The 19089-nt window shown below is 43.1% G+C and overlaps 1 protein-coding gene across 18 annotated transcripts in view; it reads left to right on the plus strand.

Annotated features, from left to right (window-relative positions):
• The window catches only part of EPHA5 (EPH receptor A5), a 189972-nt gene that overhangs the window by 21128 nt on the left and 149755 nt on the right, over positions 1-19089 (plus strand). For 17 of the 18 annotated variants that reach the window (XM_068681621.1, XM_068681626.1, XM_068681612.1 and 14 more), the window contains exon 3: positions 18213-18876. In XM_068681621.1, the coding sequence (XP_068537722.1) occupies positions 18213-18876 (664 nt within the window). The remainder of the gene's footprint in view (positions 1-18212; positions 18877-19089) is intronic. The other variant, XM_068681624.1, reaches the window with a different exon arrangement.

Raw genomic sequence — 19089 nt, forward strand, 5'->3', positions numbered from 1 at the left:
TCTGAAATTTTGCAGAATAAAATATTATCATTACGGAATACATGTGTCACAGCCCAGGGTTTATAAAACATGCATTAGGATTTTATAGCTTATGTTGATGAATTTGTGCTATATTACTTATGCTACTTACTACTTCATATCCTATATTTATATATAAATCACTGGAGTACTTACACTGTAATCACATAATCTGTTTATATGACTTAAAATGCAGTGGCCTTGGTCTTGTCCCCTTTGACTGCATATATTTTTATTCAGATTAATGGCTTTTTTTTGAAAATAAATTCAGGACTGCGATCTCGTATTTTATTTAGTGTTCTTTTTATAATGGAGGAATGTTGTTTTTATTTTCACGTTGCTCATTCAGGAAAGCCAGCTCAAAAAGCATGAAATAGAGTGAATGCTGACTTCAGGGGGGAAAAAAAAAAAGGCATGATAAATTTTAGTCTGGGAGGCGAACATTTTAGAGTGCACAGTTCCTGAAAATAGAGTGTTAAAATGGGAGATGCTATTTTGTCTTCATGGTAGTGGTTGCCTTGTGTATTGGACAGTGAAAGATGACAATAAAAATTAGAGGGCTTTTTGAAGGCCAATCAGCTACCTTAAAACAAAGGAAACTTCAGGATAGCTTTCTGATTGACTTCTGTATAACTACAAACTCCTGGTGGGTGGCTATTCAAGAAACAGTTCAGCAGTCAAACGTGTAAGACTGTTCAAGCAAACTTACTTCTATTTTCAAGCTGTGTAATGTGAATGGCCAGGATTTTCAGAGATTGAAAATGGCAGCTATCGTGCTTGTTGTTTGCTTGTCCTGGTTGCAGAAATGGGTGTTTTAAGTTTCTGTAGCCTATGCACACGCATACAAAAGAGGAGGGTGGGACTGGGTTTTTAGCCAGCAAGAGCAAATTCTGGTGTTTTAGTTGGAAGCTCTTTTTACCTCAAAATATTTTGGTTTCATACTGTCTTAATTTATCTTAGGCTTCTTGATTTTGGGGGAAAAAAAGCATGCTGAGCTATATTATTTAGTGTGTTTCACTAAAGCAGTCAGTAATCATGAGGCCTGTTGGTTTTAATGTTGAAAGTACTGTGGCAAAATCACTCTCCCTTATTTTTATTTCAAGGTAGCTTACCGCAACCACGTCAGTGACGTAGAAAAGTGTTGGGAGTGAAACTAGACTTGCATCTTGCAGGGTTTCGTCCTCACCTTTTCAGACCTACCCCCGGATGATCTTCATGACTTGTAAGCGGTAACGCAGGGACGAGTTGCCAGATAGCTGCAGGCGGTCAGGATTAGTCCTGCTGGGTTCAGGCGGTCAGGATCAGTCCTGGCATTCCCAGTTGTTTCAGCATGCCTCTGGAGATGAGGATGAGGAATTGCCTGCTGAGCAGGGCAGCTGCCAGGAGAGGGGCAGCAGTGGAGATGCGTGGAGGTTGCTGATGGCTTTCTAAAAGCTGCAGCTGCCAGACCAGGCTGAAATGCCCCCAGTGGAGCCCTTGTTTCACCTCCTTTTGATGCTTTCCATGAAAGCAAGCAGCAGTAGATAGCTGGCTTTTGCCACAATGCTTTTTGCATTTGACATGTCCCTTCTTGCTTATGTCTGTGCTGTGTTGATTATTCTAACAAGTGCCAGGGCACTACTTTGATTATATTCTTAATTTAATAAAATTTCGCTGGTAGAGAAAATCAAGTTGTTCTTTGTATTGTGGAAGAGATGCTTAAATTGTTAGAGAAATTACCAATTTTTAAAGCTTGGCTTCACTTCAGGAGTGTGCATCTTATTGACTATGAACTACCTATATGTTGAAATGCAGCAAATGGTGTCCTGTAGGTTTCTGTGCTCAAGTAAGATAAACCAGAAGCTTGTGAAGCTGTGTGCTTTCCATGGATAATTACCCTCCTTGGGATGCTTTTTTTCCCGTAGCATCAAAGGTGAGAATTCTCGGCTTTTGAAGCAGGGTCAGGACTTAGTCCTTGTGCTGCAAAAGTTCTCGATTGACTTAAGCAAAAATGTTTTGGGGCCAGTGACCTGGCTCTCATCCTTGAAGGTCTTCCAGTAATATTATTTACCCATTATGTTGACAGGCCCATCGTGCTGTGCAGCAGATCCAGCCGGCAGGAGATAGCACAGAGTGTCTTAATGTGATTTGAGATGTTGGTGAGCACTTAATCTATTTGCAGTCCTCTTCCGCTTGTGAGGAAGAGCTGCAGGCTCGATGTTGCTCAGCTTAGCTCTTCTCCTGCCTCGCCTTGGGCTGCGAGCTCGCCAAATGATCTGTGAGTGAGGGTTTGAGAATGGGGAGTGGGAGAGGAGGATTTAACAGGACTTTGGCGTAACTTAAATATCGATTTATTGAAAGCAATCTTGCAGAATTCATGGATTTGTAGGTGTTTGATTTTCTCTGATACATGAAGTGCATGGGCTGCTCTTCAGGAGCAGTCCTGCTACGATCCCAGAGCCCCATCTGTACCCATCAGATACCAAGCGGGGTGGGAAAATTGCCCCCTTCTGGGAAGAGGGAGTTAAAGTAGTTATGTCTTCTTCCAGCTTCAGAAGAACTAGCACTTTTTCCTGTGCTGGCAGCCTTTTTCCGTGGGACCTCTGTTTTTTTTTTTTTCGTTAGCTGTTTTTTTGTGGGTTGTCTGCATATTCAGTCTCCAAACTCCTGGTGCTGATGCTGTGATGCTCCAGGTTTCTTGCTGGAGCCTGAGAGTTATTCCTGAAGTTAGTCACTTGAAATTTTGCGAGCCATCAAAACGCTGCTGTGTATGGCATCCAGCATTGCTTGCACCGTCTTCAGCTGACAGCAAAGGACAGCAAAAACGTGGCCCTTGGTCTTCTGTTCGGAAACCTTGGGGGTGTTCAGTTTTGTTTCATTTGTTTTATTTTCCACAAAAAGTGGGAAGGTGCACGCTTAAGAGCTCTTTGCCTTGTTTTCAAACCTCCAACTGTTTGCAACTGGGCAGCTGTTGGAGCTCCGCGCAAAACGTGATTTTTAAGTGCTGGTACGAATTGTAGGGCATGCATTGACTGTTTTAGTTGATTGCAATGCAAATGTATAGTAAGCCTGTAAATCGTAGCCGGTGTTGTGATTACAAATCATTACAATAATGCGAGATTATTCAGTTTATTGCAAATCCTTCTAGACTACACAATTAAAGTCGTAACCACAAGTATAATCCTGTGAGATAAAGTCACTTCATTATACAGTCTCCTTCTGGTTTACTGTTTGCTTTATTTTGATGCCAGATTGAATAACTGTAGTTAACTTTAGTGGCAGCATCTCTCTTTTTTTTGGCTCTGCTAAGTCTGGAGTTTATTGTGCATCATTAAAACAAGCTTATTAATATTACAAGCTTATTAATATATTACATATTTTATATATTATGAACATTATATACTAATGTATGTTACATATGAATAATATATAATAATGCTGTATGTTAATATACAGTAACAATATACAAATAATATAAATATTAAATACAGTAGCTGGGCAAAGCCCTGATGATTTCAGTTCTAGTAGCGAGAAAATCAACCTAAAATGATATAAGTAGCTTTAGAAAAGAATTGCTGATTATTGTGCCTATCTTAATAGATGTTTTGTCAGAGGATCAGAAAATACAAGCCTTGCAGTCACTGCTACCCAGTGGTAGGTGGCAGGGTGGGTGACTAGGACCAGGTCAGTGGCTGTAGCCAGCCTGCTGCAGAGATGCAGTGTGGCAGAGTTTATAAAGCTACTGAGCAGGAACAGAGCGAATAGGTCATTCAGAAATGGATTTCAGGCCAGATCAAACCTTGTTGCATAGCTTCAGATACTCATCTCCTTTCTCATACGGTACTTTTTCCCCCCAGCACATTACAATTCTTGTTTCCAGTGTAAAGAAAACCCAGGTAGGCGAAGGGGTTGCTTTGCCAGCCAGCCAGAGCTTGGTGACTCCGTGTGTTGGAGTGATTCTGATAAATACCCAGACTGAGATAATCAAAACCTATCAGGGGATTTGGTTGTTGCCCTACGTATTAATTTTAATGGTAATTGAATATCTGGGCACATTACACAGGCTGTACAGCTCAGCTCCAGGCTTCCCAATCCCTGTGCATTCAATTTTAAAATGTTGCTTATTCAGAGCCTGATATATTTAATTTAGGGGGGTGGTCGTGATGCAGGCGAGCTGTACAGATAGACGGGATCTATTGTGTCCTTTGGAGTCGCAGTAACTAAGTCTGGCAGAGCCTGTTTCTCAGAGCTCTATGTGTGTATTGAACTGGCAAATGTCTTTAGCCCCCAGGGGATTTGGTTATGATGCTGCCTGTATAATGTTTGTAAAAGGCTTCTGCTGTGAGGGTTTGTAGAGAAAGCAGGGAAGCCGAAGCAGCCCGTGCTTGGTGTTTGCAAAGCTGTTTTGTCCGCCACTTGCCTGCTCCTCTCTTCCCTGCCCCTTTTGAGCACAGGAGCACCCCTGAGCTCTCCTGCTTGTGGGCGCTTAGCTCTTCCTGGGCTAATCTGGGGCACTTTCCCAGGTGTCACAGGGTCTTCAGCGGAGGCCAAAATCTTTGTGCCAAGCTTTTGGAACAAGAGGTTTTTCCTAGAAGCATCGCCTGGTGCATCCGTCCCTGCTGTAAGGACCCAAAGTGTCCCTGTTGATCAAGAATAAAGCAAATAAGTGAGACCCAAACTGGGTGCTTGTGCCGGAGGTTTCTTGTGTTTGCTTGAACTGGAACTAAGCTAGCAGAGTCTTGAAGGTTACTTTTTTAAAAAGCAAACAAAGCAAGCAGATGGTCCCTTCCTTTTTTTATAATCTTTGTTTTGCCTGTTCAAAAATAAAAGCAGCAAACAGAAAATAATGAAAACAAATCTTTTTCCACACACAATGCTGTGACCAAAACTATTGCTTGGCAATTTTCCTTTCTGTGCTGTGCACACAGATTTAAATCAGATCTGAACTTTCTTCCATATTAGTCTAAATACACAAGTAATCAAAATGAAAATAGGAAAGAAAGTTAGGCGACTCCCTGCTGTTCAAATATGTTAATTGCAAATCATTGACATTCTAGGCATGCTGTTTCTCACTGAGTTATAGTTTCCTTGCTTGTGGAGTAAAACAATCAATTAAAACCACTATCATAGTATTTGCAAGTTCTCATTTGGAAATAAGAACAGATTTATGAATGAGTGAGCTGGAGGTAATGGTGACTTCATGGGATTTAAGGCCACTGGGGCTAGTACGGTCATGTAGTTGGGTCCCCGGTGGCATGCAGGGTGTAGAAACTTGTACAGGGGTCCTTGCAACAGGTCTTAAACTTTGCTTTGACCTACTTTGTATCTTTTGGACAGGGATTTCTTCCTTAAGTCTTCCTATTACGGGTAATTCACAGTATCCCTTTTTATCTTGTGGCATCAACAGGCTATCCTTACTACAAGACAAACTAATCTTTCTAGTCTGAACTGATCAAATTTCAGTTCTCAATGCCTTTTCTTGCCAATTTTACAGATACCCACCCGTTATCTTTCTACTTCTCTTCCCTCTGCCCCTTTTAAGCAATTAATGGCCGGAAGCATGTTAGCCACATCCCAGCCTTCTCTTCAAACGTTTCTTTTTTTTTTTTTCTTTTTTTTTTTTCTTGCTGTAAAGCAGGTTTTTGATGTCTTGAGCAGTTGTGGACTTTTTCTGGGCTCTTTAGAATTCGTTGACATCCTTGTTGAAGTGTTGCCATTTGAAATGAAAGTGGCTCTCTGGCAGCGGCCTTAGTGAAGTGTTGCGTTCTCTTTTTGTTTGCCTCTGTGAGGGAAGGGCAAAAGAAAAAAAAACCCTTGCACTGGTAGCCAAGTAGAAGTGAAGAGGAAATTTTAGTGGCTGTTAAGTGGATGCTGTGACAGAGGAGCTGAAGTATGGTGCTAGATGTATCTGTGGCCTGAAGCTGTGTGCAGGAGTTGACCTGGGTGCTAGGTTATTTGGGAAGAGGGGTGCAAGGGAGATCAACGGTGGACACCTCCCACTAGACCAGGTTGCTCAAAGTCCCATCCAGCCTGGCTTTCAATGTAATCCTGCAGCCTCCTAAAACCCTAAAAAACAAAAACAAAAAAAAAAAAAAACAACAAACAACAGGTAGGGTTCAGCCCTTGGCTCAGCATCAGCTTTTGTGCAGGTAAGGGTTTCATGCCTGCAAAGCCAAACCCCATACAGCATCTTGGGACTCTGCATTCCTGAGCAAAACACATTTGTGTGGCCCACGGCTGTGCTTGTGTGTGAGCTTGTACATGCCACACACTGCAGAGGGGACGGGTGATAGCTTTAAAACGTGTATGAGAAGGAGGCAGTTTGGGAGAAAACAGGGAGAAAGGGTAAAGATGCAACAGCAGGTTTTTGTGTCTGTCTTCTGAATGGTTCATTCTTTTATTTCATGTAAAATTTCTTCCACAGCTTAGTGCTTTAATTTTTTTTTCATTTTTTTTTTTTTTGTGAACAGTAACTTATAGATAAGAGCACACATTCTTAAAAAGCTTTAGGTATTGTACTCTATGGGGGCAACTTTTCAACATTTCTTTAGCGTTCGAACTTTCTGTAGATGTGTTTTTTGGTACAAAGAATGATGTAAATTCACCATGTGACCTGTAGAAGTGTTGTTTTCTATGCTAACTAGTTCTTCATATGACAATTACAATTTTTATTTATTTTCAAAGTGCATTCACTCATCCCTTTCCTTTCAAACTTCAAGGCTTTGTGAAACACATCCAGTTTCAGCCAGAGGAAAGCCTAAAGCTGAGGAGACAAAGATTGAAAAGGGATTGATTTCATGGTTTAACTGCTAAATAATAATGAAATTGAGTTTGTAATTTCATGTTTGTGTGAAGTGGTCAATCAGTTCATTTTGCAGAGTGACAGTAAGCTGTAGAATAGGGATAAATAATCATCTTTAGTCTCTGTGCTGAGTACTGCCTTTCTTCCAGCGTACTCCGGAAGATTATTTAAAACTATCTGTTTCACCAGAAGTTCAGGCTGGAGACGAGGATTATCTTGCCTGGCAGTAAAATGCTGTCTGTAAACCACACAAAACTGAGAGCAGCTTGCCTTCAGCGAGGGACCGGCTGTGCAGGTGTCTCACGCGAGCTGCTTATGGTTTTCTGACAGGCCCTTGGTGGAAACCCTGAAATGAAACACCGGAGTCTTACTCTACCGCTCCAACTTGTAATGTGCTGTTAATCCAGGTGTACCCTGGTGTGGTGGTTTTACTCGGGTGGGCAGCCAAGCTCCACCATGGCCGCTCTCGCATTCCCTCTCTCCCTTTGAGGGACCACAGCCCTAAGCTGCCAGGCCCTTATCCAACATGGGGCAGCTTCTGGATTCTTCTCACAGAAGCCACCCCTACAGCTTCCCCACTACTGAAACCTTGCCATGTAAACCCGCTACACCTGGATGGAAAAAAAAAAAAACAACAACAACAACTGTAACATGAGCTTGTTGCTAACTTCAGCAAGCAAGGACTTTGCAATAGGCCAAATGGTTAATTTTCTGTTCTGGCTTTCTTGATAGCTTCTTCTCTGGGGTGTATATCTATATGTACGTGCTCAGCATTTGTCTTCTTCCCCTCTGTGCCTCAGGGACGCAGGCCTGCAACAGGCCCTGGCCATAACCTGGTGAGAGGAACATGTGCAGGCCTTGAATGCTACATGCTCTTACGCTCGGTCTCTATTCCAGCATGTTGGTGGCTGCTTTAAATCCCCCACTGGGACAGTGGTTGCTCAGGGCTGACCATGGGCTGGGCTTCCTGAGCAGATAATTGCTGCTGAAACTCATCCAGATCCCTTTTGAAGGTTTCAAATGATGGAGGTGCAGCTCCCATGGCAAGTTCTCCCTATCTGGAGATATCTGGCTATCCTTACCACTTCAAATAACTAAGCTGTACCTTACCTTTTCTTCAGAAGTCTTTGATTTTCAGTTCCTGGATCTTCTAGTGAGATGAAAAGAGCAACCTAATAACAAAAATATTCTTTTTGTGTGGGTGTTACAGTATCAACTGCAGTTTATCAAGCAAAGCATAGTATATATGGTTAGGTAAATTTCTTTCAGTTACTTCTTGTAAGGCAGCTTTCCCAGACTTTGCAATATCACAGCTGTTTGCTGAAACAGCATTTATTTTTGAACTGCAGACATCTCAGCTCAATATTTAGCAAGCGATTGTATTTGCTTTTCTAGCCGTGGCATGTTGATGTTCAATTGGTTTTTCAGAGGTTGTCAGAGACTTGGAAAGAGCACGTGGAGTAGTGGCTGCAGGTCAGGAAAAATAATTGACAACATACAGAACCTCTTCAGAAATGCATCTTCTGAGATAGGTAGGGTTTAGGATATCCATCATTTAACAATTCTCCCCTCAAAACAATCAAAAAAAAAAACCCCGTCAGCAACACCTCCATAATTCTTCAGTTCCAGATTTAAAGATTCACTGCGGGCCAGTTTGCCTGTCAGTCTCATGCTTCCCTGTAATTCCAGTGCTATATTTTAAAAGTAACATAAGCCTGATGCAGTGGGAATTAAATCCCACTGAATAAAAAGTAACTAAAAGTTACATTATGTTGTAGAATAAGCATGACAAGCAACCACATGTATAATTTATTGCCTATAGTGGGTAAGTACTTAACAACAGTCATAATAAACTCATTCTGTTCATTCATTTTTAGATCTTAGCATACTGATTCAGACCTTAACTGAAAGTGAATATACAATCAATGTGAGGCTTTTTATGCTGGTTTAATAATGTAGGACTGTTGAGGATCTTTAATTAAATAATTATTCTTTGTTCAATCAGGATAGATTGCCTCACTATAGGGATTGTAAGAAAGAACATGCAAAATCCACCCTAAACTGATCACGGTTTAACTACTTACACTGGATTACAGTAAGTGATGGTCTTTGTTGCACAAAGAAGTGAGAGTAATGCAAAAGCCAGGAAAAATTGTCAGATATTAAAAATGTAATGCCTAATTCCGAGGTGATCAAAGGAAAGCACGCTAAGACCCAATTTGATGGTGTGGTGAACAAAGTTACAGCTGTTTGACAAATGGGAAAAGTGGAGTTTCTACAGGGTTCAGGTTCCAACAGTTTTCTTTGGTTTTGGTAACAGTTGTAAGGTGTTCAGCATGTAGGAGGTAGAGCTTGCCTCCTTTAGCTGCCTACCTAGGAAATGGCCCTTCAGAAAACCCGGCTTTCATTTTTTTTTTTTTAACTAGTAACCTCACGTATTAAAGAGGTGGCAAATGGAGCTGTTAGGAGGAGGTACAATAAATTGCCTGGTGTATATGCCTGCTGTGCATGGCAATTCCCAGAAGAGGATCTGCACAGACAGACCAGCCTTCACATTTCTTCTGTCTGGGTGAGTTGGAAACACAAAATCTGCCTGGCGTGGGGGCTGCTGCTCGTAGCAGCGCACAAGGCTGACTTCAGATGGCCCCTGCCGCCGTGGCATGTCATTAATGCAGCTCACGGTGACTGGACTGAGAGGACTTCAGTGTTTATTAGGGGAATATAATCATTTAAGCCTGAATAAGCTTCAAAGCACTAATGTGGCTGTTTGGCCAACATAAATGAGATGTAAATTTGTGCTGAATAGCCGCTGATTACAGAAAGATGATTAATGCAAAATTTGAAATTGATTTATGGGTGCAGTTGTCAGGGCCTAAGCCATGAATGTAATATTATCTTGATGAAAAGCTTTGGGTAGATTAGAATCCAGAGAGCAGGGGTAAAACAATGCATTTGCTTGGAGGGTCTGGTATGGTGTAAGGGTTGTCTGTAATCTTGTCAAATCTGGGGTATGCCTGAGAGGTTAGGCTTTTGCTGCGTAGCACATGGATAATTACATCCCTTCTCCTGAAACATTAGGAAAAAGAGGAGTTTAATCTGTTTTATTTTCATTAAATGGACTTTTTAGTCAAGTAATTTTTTTCTTTTACTGGAAAATCTTTAAAAATAAGTGTTCTCACTTTCAGGACATTCTAGGTAGCTGATGACAATGATGAAGATTAATGATTTAGCTCAGTTTTTGCAAAATGCATGTTCCATCTCATCCCCCACCAATTTCCACTAGTGCATGCAGGAATAGGCCAAATTAGTTGTATTACTCCAACTGTAGGCAATTAGAAGCCCCAAATTAGTTTTTATGTTAAGACATACAGTAGTTTTAATGATGGGACATAAAATAAAAAGGAGGACTTCCTTTCTTGCTTGCTGCTTTTGAAAATGGTTCTGTGAACCTGTTGGTATCATCAGATGACGAGTTACACAAAGACTGTCCCCAAAACTCTGAAAATCCAAGCCCTCGGTTATAAATCTAAAATGTGTGTCATATTGTGCTGAGTCCTTCTGAAAATCTGCCTCCGTCAGTCTTCTGGTGTTGAACTGCGCGTTGTCAACATTGCTTGTTACAGCGTTTGTTAAATTGTTCTGCAATGACTGTTACATTAAACAGGGAAAAATGATTTAATGGTATTGTGTTTCTCCATTGCCTCTTTCATGCTCGTATTCATTGTCGCTGTGTCGATTGCTGGACAGCAGTGTGAAACGTATGCTTAATTCAGATGCAGGAAGAATTTCAAACCTTAAAGGAAAAAAAAAAAAAAGGAGGAGGGGGGTGTGAGTACCACAGTGCTTTGTTCTGGGAACAGGTCAGAGCAGCCTCTGATTAGGCATGCTGGAGAGGGGCTGATGCTCCTTTTTATTTCAGTTGCTGTAACCTCCAGCTGGGTTCTCCTTCCAGTTGGATTTCAGTCCTGACATCGTTCATTGATCATGCAAATGATCAAAGTCTGAGCAAAACTTCTGTCCCATTTTCATTTTCCTATTACATCTTGGAGCACAGCACTGAAGTCTAGGTGACTTTGTCCTCACGTTACTTCACTTTCTGCAACTTTATTTGTGCAGCTCTCCAAGCGGGTAATATATTTCCTCGTAAGCATGTTCTGCAGATAATTTGTAATGATTTAATTGCTCTTCTTTCTTGCAGGCTTTTAGGGTGGGATTTGCTTTAGCAAATTACCGCTTATGTTTTAAGATGCTATCTCAGCTTTGCAGACATCTGCGCTCATAGTCATCTTGTCAGTAGTGTGGAGTGAGCCAGGAATTACCAAGCCTGTGTGCTGTATTACACAGTAGGAAGTCTCTCGCAGTGCCTGCTGCAGAAATAAAAGAAAAAGGTGTGGCAGCAAACTGTGCATGTGCGTTACAGATATAAGAAAATATGGAAGGATCATTCGGGTAGCAAATTCAAAGGTTTAAATCATAGGAGCTGACGATTATGAAGTTCTCCATACAGCTTCAGGTAACTTCTGCTGCTTCTGCTGTCTTCTCATATAGCACATCTTGAAAGGAGCAGTCTTGCTTAGTCTCACGCTCATTTCAGCATGGGTCTTTCCTATTTGGTGTTTTTCCTTAGCTCTCTGAGTAACTTGTGTGCAAACTTTAATTTACATTGCTTTGGGAGGGACAGGGACTTCCAGCAGTCACAACTGTGCACACGGGGCCTTGAAAGCTTGACCCAGGTGAAGTTAAAAAAATTCAAAACACCACAAAAGACAAGAGAATAGACCCAAGTGCTTGGATTCTTGCGTCTAAAACTTGCAGTTTCTTAAGCAGATTGCTGCCGGTGAGTTTCTGCTGAGTGTTAGCGAGAGATTGGCAGCACTGGAGCTGGGATATGGACCATGATGGTGTCTAAAAGTCATCCAATTTCTTTCCGGCCTAGGTCTGTTTTATAGTGGAAAAGTGACATTATAACCCACCATCTTTATTAATTCCCATCCTGACATTGGTTGCAGTGCAAGCAGAACATAAAACCTTGGTGTCTAGTGAAATTGAGCCTTAGTAAATCTGGATGCAGTGGCAAATAGCCTCTACTATGGGTTAATGCCTGTTTTTCTGCTCTTAACACCTCTGCTGTCAACCTGTTGGAAATAATCCTTCAGAAGGTCACGTCTGGTTGTTCCTTTAAAGCTGCTGCAGTGAAACTTTGCATTTAAGTTTGGGGAGTGAGGGTGGTGGAAACACGTATTGAAGTCTGTTCTCTGTCACTTGCGGAATAGGGAATACGTGTGTGCACTGGTTAATAAAAAGATGGAGGAAAAAAGTTTGCTAGTCAAATGGGGCATGTCTGAAAGCCATTTTGTACTTCCAGTTCCTACCTTCCCCCTCTTGGCAATTTACAGTTTGCTCTCTCCCTCATTTCTCTTCTAGTTTATGAAGAATGGTTCTTCACTGCTGGCTAAAAAATTTACTGGAATAAGTAGGGAAGCTCACATTTACCTCAGGTAATTTAGACCTTGTGGTCCCAAGGTATGTGAAAGATGTGGTAACCAGACTGTTCAGCTTAGGGGCCAGAGTAGAGCAGCGCTGAGAGAAACAGACAACTGCAATCCAGTAGGAAAACATGAGAAATGTAGCCCTGAAGTTGTGGTATTCTTGTTTGTTTGCACGTATTTATTTTCCTAGTTGGACAAATTGAGAGGTATGTGCCAAACCACCAGAAAACGCTCGGTTCCTTCTCTGGAAACTTTGCTTTTTGAATCTATTTCTTTAGACCAAATTTTTGGTTCAGATTAATTGGATCCACTTCTACCCTCTGTTTGTTCTCTATTAAGTTTTTTGCTTGACTAGTAGCTGTTGTCAGTAGGAATATCCATCTATATGAATGCCTTGCTTGTAAAATTGCCCATCCCTCTGAGGTTTGAGCCCTGGGAGGGGAAGGGGAGGATCATATTTAGGGAAATGGCAGGATCCCCAGCGGTTACAATTGCTCCTGGTATTTAAGGTTTGAATAAACACCAGGCCAAATACTATTTTCATTGAACTCGCTGCAGTTCTCTTTTGATGCTGGCTCCTGCCCCTAAAATGAACTCCAGAAACAAGGAAATAGGAGCTGTGTAGGAATCTCTGCACCTTTCATCATAAAAGTGGTGTTGCACAATAGAAGTCTATCTGGACGAACGATCTCTTTTATTTTGGAAGGTGAAATTTAAAAAGTGTATTTGAGCTTGAAAGAAATAGTTTGGGATATACTACGACAGTTTATATATATTTTTTCTAACCTCTATTTTTTCTCATACAAATTCAGGAAGAGAAGATGCCAAATACCTGTTTGAAGAGGCTATCAGAATCACTCGGTTTCTCCTTTGCTGATTTGTATCCTGTCCCCTCCTTTCCTAATTTGATCTGAGTTTGTGAATGGTTTCATCCTTCAGTTGCTCTGAACTTGTAATTGACTGGAAGGAGTCCCCTGGCTGCTGGCTGAGTGATGCAGGAGTGGCAGCAGGACGGTGCAGTGAGCAAGGACTCTGGTTGAGGGTGGTGTCCCAACGCAGCGTTTGGGCTTCAGGCTCGCAGAACTGAAGATCTAAGTGATGTAGTGCGTCGTAGGGTTGTGATGAAACTCGTAGGGTTGTGATACTGGTGGCAGGCTTGATTAAGCAGTTGAAATTTGGGGCCTGTGCATCTAAGTGGTGCTTTGTAGCAGACAAGATCGCTGTTATTGTACAGCTGACGCAGCCCTAAAAAACCTTCTGCACTACGGAGAAGGATGCGTAGTGCTCTGCCTGGCTTCCACCAGAGACTTAACCTTACATTACCTCACCGAAGTCGATGAAATCGCACAGAGGAGAGCCTCCTCAGAGGCTCTTCTTATTTGCTTTATCTTTGTAGAATGATAGCAGGTAGAAAGCTGGCAGGCAGATAAAAAAAAAAAAAAATAAACATGAAGTTTTTGTGTTTTGTGATGGGCAGCAGTGAAAGGAGGGAAGGTGAGGGCTGCTGGAGGAAGTCGAGCAGCGGGTGGAAATGTGTGTGTGGCAGCTGAGCTGGGGGCTATTGATCGGCAGCCAGGTCTTACGATCTGCTGCCTGAAAGGCAGTCGAATAGGCTGCCCAAATATTACAGGGATGAACTGCACAAAGCTGAGTGTGCGGGCCTGCCCTTCTGGAAAGGCACCAGGCTTCCTCGTGTAAAACTTGCCATAGGAGCTGGGTTGGCATGTGTCTCACAGAGAAGGACCGAGTGTAACGGGGGAAAAAAAGACACAGGGCGGGATGATGTGCAGAAGGAAACATATTTTTTCTCCAGAGGCAAAAGAATGAAAATACCTAAATCCTCTTCCAGTTTTATATCTTGGTGTCCCCAGACAGCTGAGTTACTACGCACATGTTGTACGGTTCCATGCAATGGGGTAAGGAGTGGGAGAAGGTGAGCCTTGTGCCAGAGGGCCTGTGAGATGGGGAGTGGGAGCAGAAGTAGCTTAGGCAGTCCTTAAGGCTTGGAGGGAGGGAGGGAGGGAATCCTGCTGGAAAGCTTTCTGGGAAGTCCTGGGAACCACTTTTAATGCTCCTAAGCCTCCTTTTGCTCTTACTCTTAGGATTTAGTTAAACGTTGAACTTCTTTTAGCAGCATTAAAATGCGTAGAATTAAGAAAGGCTTAAAAATTTGCACACCACCTTTGGTGGCTGCTTCAGATGGAGGCGTGTAACGAAACTAACCTTAAAAAACAAACAAACACAACCAAACAACAAACACCAAAGACCAAACAAAAGCTTTGAAATCTTCGTCTCCAGCATCAGAGCTTGTTTTTGGGGCAGCAGCCTGGTGCTGTGCTGTGGTAGCACATTGCAGTCCTGGAATCCCAGAGCTTTGAAGCAAGCCCGAGCGGCAGACAGCTGGTGAATGGCTTTTAAAATTGTCCATTTAACCCAAGGCTGCTCCACTGACTGCTTTTTTAGCTTTTATGTATGTATTAGTTAGATGTGTGATATCTTTGGCCTTTCCACGGGCAGACAGCCTGCATGAATTGCGTGCTTGCTATTGATGGAGCTGAGTGCGGTCCTTAGCTTCTGTTAACTCGCTAGCAGTGGTGTACTGGAAGTTTCAGATTCAGAAATAGGTCTTCTATAAATGATTTAACATCAGGCCATTGAAATGCATTGGTGTTTTCTTTCTTACAGCTATTAAAGACTTGGAGAAAACATTTAGCACCAAATTAATGTTGCATTTTTGTTTTAATCCTGCAGATGGGGTTGATTTATATTTCAAAAATATGTGCTGCAGGAGAGGAATTAAAGCGTTAGACATTTTTTCAGTTGCACTTATTTTTTTTTAACACAAATATTTTCAGCTAGATGCTGTCATTTTAATGCGTTGAGTTTCCTTTTTCATTAAGTATTATGGCACAGCATTTCATCCTACAGAGTTTCTAGCTAGTTTTTCTTCCTTCGCTGTTCGAGGTGGCTGTCGGAGGTCTGCAATAACTGGGAGGCTGGGACCAGGCAGAAGGTGCAGGTTTCTCTTTTCCCCTATCTCCCTCTCATGGAGGGATGTGAAAGCAGAACGGTGGTCTCGGGGGTGAGGCAAACCCAGCTGCACTAATTGGAAGAGAAAGACGTGGTGCCCTCCTACATGCAGATAGGCAAGCAGAAGATGGGATTAAATGGCAGAGCAGAGATTTTATACAATAGAGGCTGCTCCGATAGGATCTACTTGATCCTCCCATGAGGATTACACGGAGATAAGCAGCCGTAACTCATTAGCACCTCCCTTTCCTCTTGCTCTCGGATTGCTTTAGGTTTGATGGCAGGTGGTGATGGCAGGACTTGCTCTGAGCTGGGGTTCCCTGCTGGAAACGCAGCACGTCCTGAGGTCTGAGATGTTAAGTGATGCTTGTTACACTGAGCTGAGGTGTAATTTCAGTTGTGTTTATGCTTGGACTTTCCTACTCAACGCTGTGCTGTCTGTGGGTGAAAGCAACCATGAGAGTCACTGGAGCTCCTTTCTGAACAACCAAGCTTTCCTCCACTAACACAACTCTTGGAGCAGCTACAGAAAGGAGCTTAATTTGTGACTCTGGAGAGCATTATAGTTGTCCTTGTAAATCAATCTAAATTAAAATAAGTATTTTTTTCTGAGGATTTTTGGTATACCGTCAAGGTAGATCACTAATGATACGATTGTAACATTATGGTCCCTACAGACATCAGTTTTTGGAAAGAAATGTACATCAGGTACCCTCTAAATTTCATATGGAGTTGCATTGTGCATTCTGTGGCCATCTGTACCCATCCCCACTCACTGAAACTGTTTGGTCTCAGCTATTCCTTGGATGCTTTTCACCACCTCCTGTTGGAGGCGAATACCTCCAGTATCTGCTGGTTGGTGTGCTGGTTCGAGTGATCTTCTGACCTTCACCAGAAAGAGCAAAGGTTTGCAGTCATTCAGGTCATCGCAGTCTTTTCTGGGCTTGCTTGGCAGAGGCAGCAGGGACCTCTGCCCTGGCTGGAAGGGGTGTGGGGGGACACCCTCCTCCTCCTCCAGCAGAATCACCATTGTGGGAACAGACCTTGTGCTCATATAGCCTCATGTTAAATGGGGTGCTGTGGTATGCATGGCGTACTGAACACATAAATGCACTATTGCAAAGTGGTATTTTTCTGTTTTTTCATTTCACATGTGCAAACCCACCCTATATTCTGGGGCGTGGAGAAGCTATTGGCAGATCTGTGCTGTCTTCTACACGCTTTTTCTGTGTTACTCTGCGTAATTATTAGCTGTTTCTCCCCAAAATTAGGCACAAACCCTGCACAGGTCTGCCTGGCTTTAGCCTTAGGCATCTCCAGCGAAATCTGTGGCACTGTCAAGAGGGATAAAGCGACAGTAGAATCGTGGCCTGTTTAAGCCCAGGGTTGTATGGAGGATTCTGAAATGACAATGCTGCATAGCATGAGAAGAAAATCCTGAATTTAGGTTCCTCGCTCAGAAAAGTGATGGTGTATGTGGACTCTGCACATCGTAGCAGGCACAGCTTCTGCTAAAATTGCACAAAGAGTCTGCATTTGTACCTCCCAGGTCAGGGAGGAAGGGTACATGGAAGAGTGGAAATGTTTTTCTGCCGATGGTATTTATAACTCGTTTTAGACTGTAGCATTATGTTATGTTTTTAGGCCACTCGTTGCTGCCGTATTCACATAAAATTTAAGAAAAACGTATCCCTGAAAAAATGTCATTATTATGTTGACTCTGAGGGTGTTCCCTGTCAGCTCTGCAGTAATGATATCTGGGTTGAGAAGGCTCTCGACTTCATCTCAGGTGGTATTTCCAATAAAATCTTGGCCTTTGGCCTTAGAAAATATTCTGCTTGTATTAGCTTGTATCGGAGCACCTTTAAATTATGTTCTGTGCGCTTGCTTTGAGCTCCTTCCACAGCTAAGATTAGAAGCAGGCAGCAGCGCTGAGCAGAGGCACGGGGAGGGTGGAAGAGGCTTTGGGAATTCAGCCCTAGCAGATGAGCAGGTCAGAACTAGGAGAGAGGAACAAAGCTGAAATCATCGCTGGTTCTCCTGAGTTCTTGACTGTGTGTGGGTTAATCCAACCTCTTCATGTGGTACCACAGCTGTCAGAAGCAGACAGGAGGCATTAATGCTGCGTGTTTCTATTGGAGGCACTGCTGTAGGGCTGGACCAGGAGAAAGCATTTCTTCCAAGGGATTCACTTTCGTGCATGACCAAATTAAAGCGAAAAAGCAGTTGTTACAATTGCCATAAACAGCTGGCAGAAGTTATCTGGAGCTCTGTAAAAACCCCAGGTAGCATACTCAGAGCAGCTCAAGTCTTGCAGATCCTGTACCCTCCTCTATGGCAAGTATTCTGCTGTTTCACCAGCAGAAACTCCTCTGATTAGCACTCGTGGGGAGCAAAGGCCCCTTTATTTCATGCACAACTGCTGACTTTCCAGCAAGCTGTTCAGTGGGAGAGAGAACAGCCCGGAGAAATGTGCTCGTCTTCACTGTGCTGGGCAGTGATTTGAGGGAGTAGCAGGAAGGAGCCTGGGGATGCAGGGACAGACGGGCTGTAAATAGCTTTTTCACCTATGTGGCTGCATTGGAAAAGGCCAGCTCATGGCCCCATCTGCTTTTGTTTTGTCACTTAAAGCACCAGTGGACAGACCCAGCAGTTTTATTTTCCCGCTTCTGAAAAGCCTCTGACAACCTTTTTTTAACTAGCATCCATTTATGTTTCTAAAGGATCTTTTATCTGATGTGTTTATTACCAAGCCAAAATGTTTTGCCCCCTGAACATCTCACCATAAACCTTTGAGTCCTCAGGTGATCTTCCACGGGAGAGCTCAGATTTTGTGGGAGTTGTTACTTTTTTTTTTTTTTTTTTTTAAAGTAATACTTCTTCTTTTTACGCAGTGGGAAGAAATTGGTGAGGTGGATGAAAACTATGCTCCGATACACACATACCAAGTATGCAAGGTAATGGAACAGAATCAGAACAACTGGCTTCTGACCAGCTGGATCTCTAACCAAGGGGCATCCCGCATTTTCATCGAGCTCAAATTCACCCTGAGGGACTGTAACAGCCTTCCAGGAGGACTTGGGACTTGCAAAGAGACTTTTAACATGTACTACTTTGAATCGGATGACGAAGATGGGAGGAATATCAGAGAGAATCAGTATATCAAGATCGATACCATTGCTGCTGATGAGAGCTTCACAGAGCTAGACCTTGGCGACAGAGTTATGAAGCTAAACACAGAGGTGAGAGACGTCGGGCCCCTGACCAAAAAGGGATTTTACCTTGCTTTCCAGGACGTGGGTGCCTGCATCGCCCTGGTCTCTGTGCGCGTGTACTACAAGAAATGCCCGTCAGTGGTCCGCAACCTGGCCCGCTTTCCAGACACCATCACGGGAGCAGATTCCTCACAGCTGCTAGAAGTCTCAGGCGTCTGCGTCAACCACTCGGTGACCGACGAGGCGCCCAAGATGCACTGCAGTGCTGAGGGAGAATGGCTGGTGCCCATCGGGAAGTGCTTGTGCAAGGCAGGCTACGAGGAGAAGAACAACACCTGCCAAGGTAAGGGTCTGCAGGGGGGTCGCTGTGCCAGGGTGATGTGCCGCCTTGGCTTTCTTCTCTTCCACATCCTCCTCTCGTGCCTGGTTGGGGTGACAATGGTAGGTTGGCTTCTTGCTTCCTCTGAGGTCTTTCTGGATGGCTGTGGGAGGATGAAGAGGCCTGGGCTGGGTGTTGTGGGACTTGACACCGATGTACAGTTCCCTCCCCGGCTCA

Source organism: Anas acuta, chromosome 4 (assembly GCF_963932015.1).
Source record: "Anas acuta chromosome 4, bAnaAcu1.1, whole genome shotgun sequence".
NCBI lineage: Eukaryota > Metazoa > Chordata > Aves > Anseriformes > Anatidae > Anas > Anas acuta.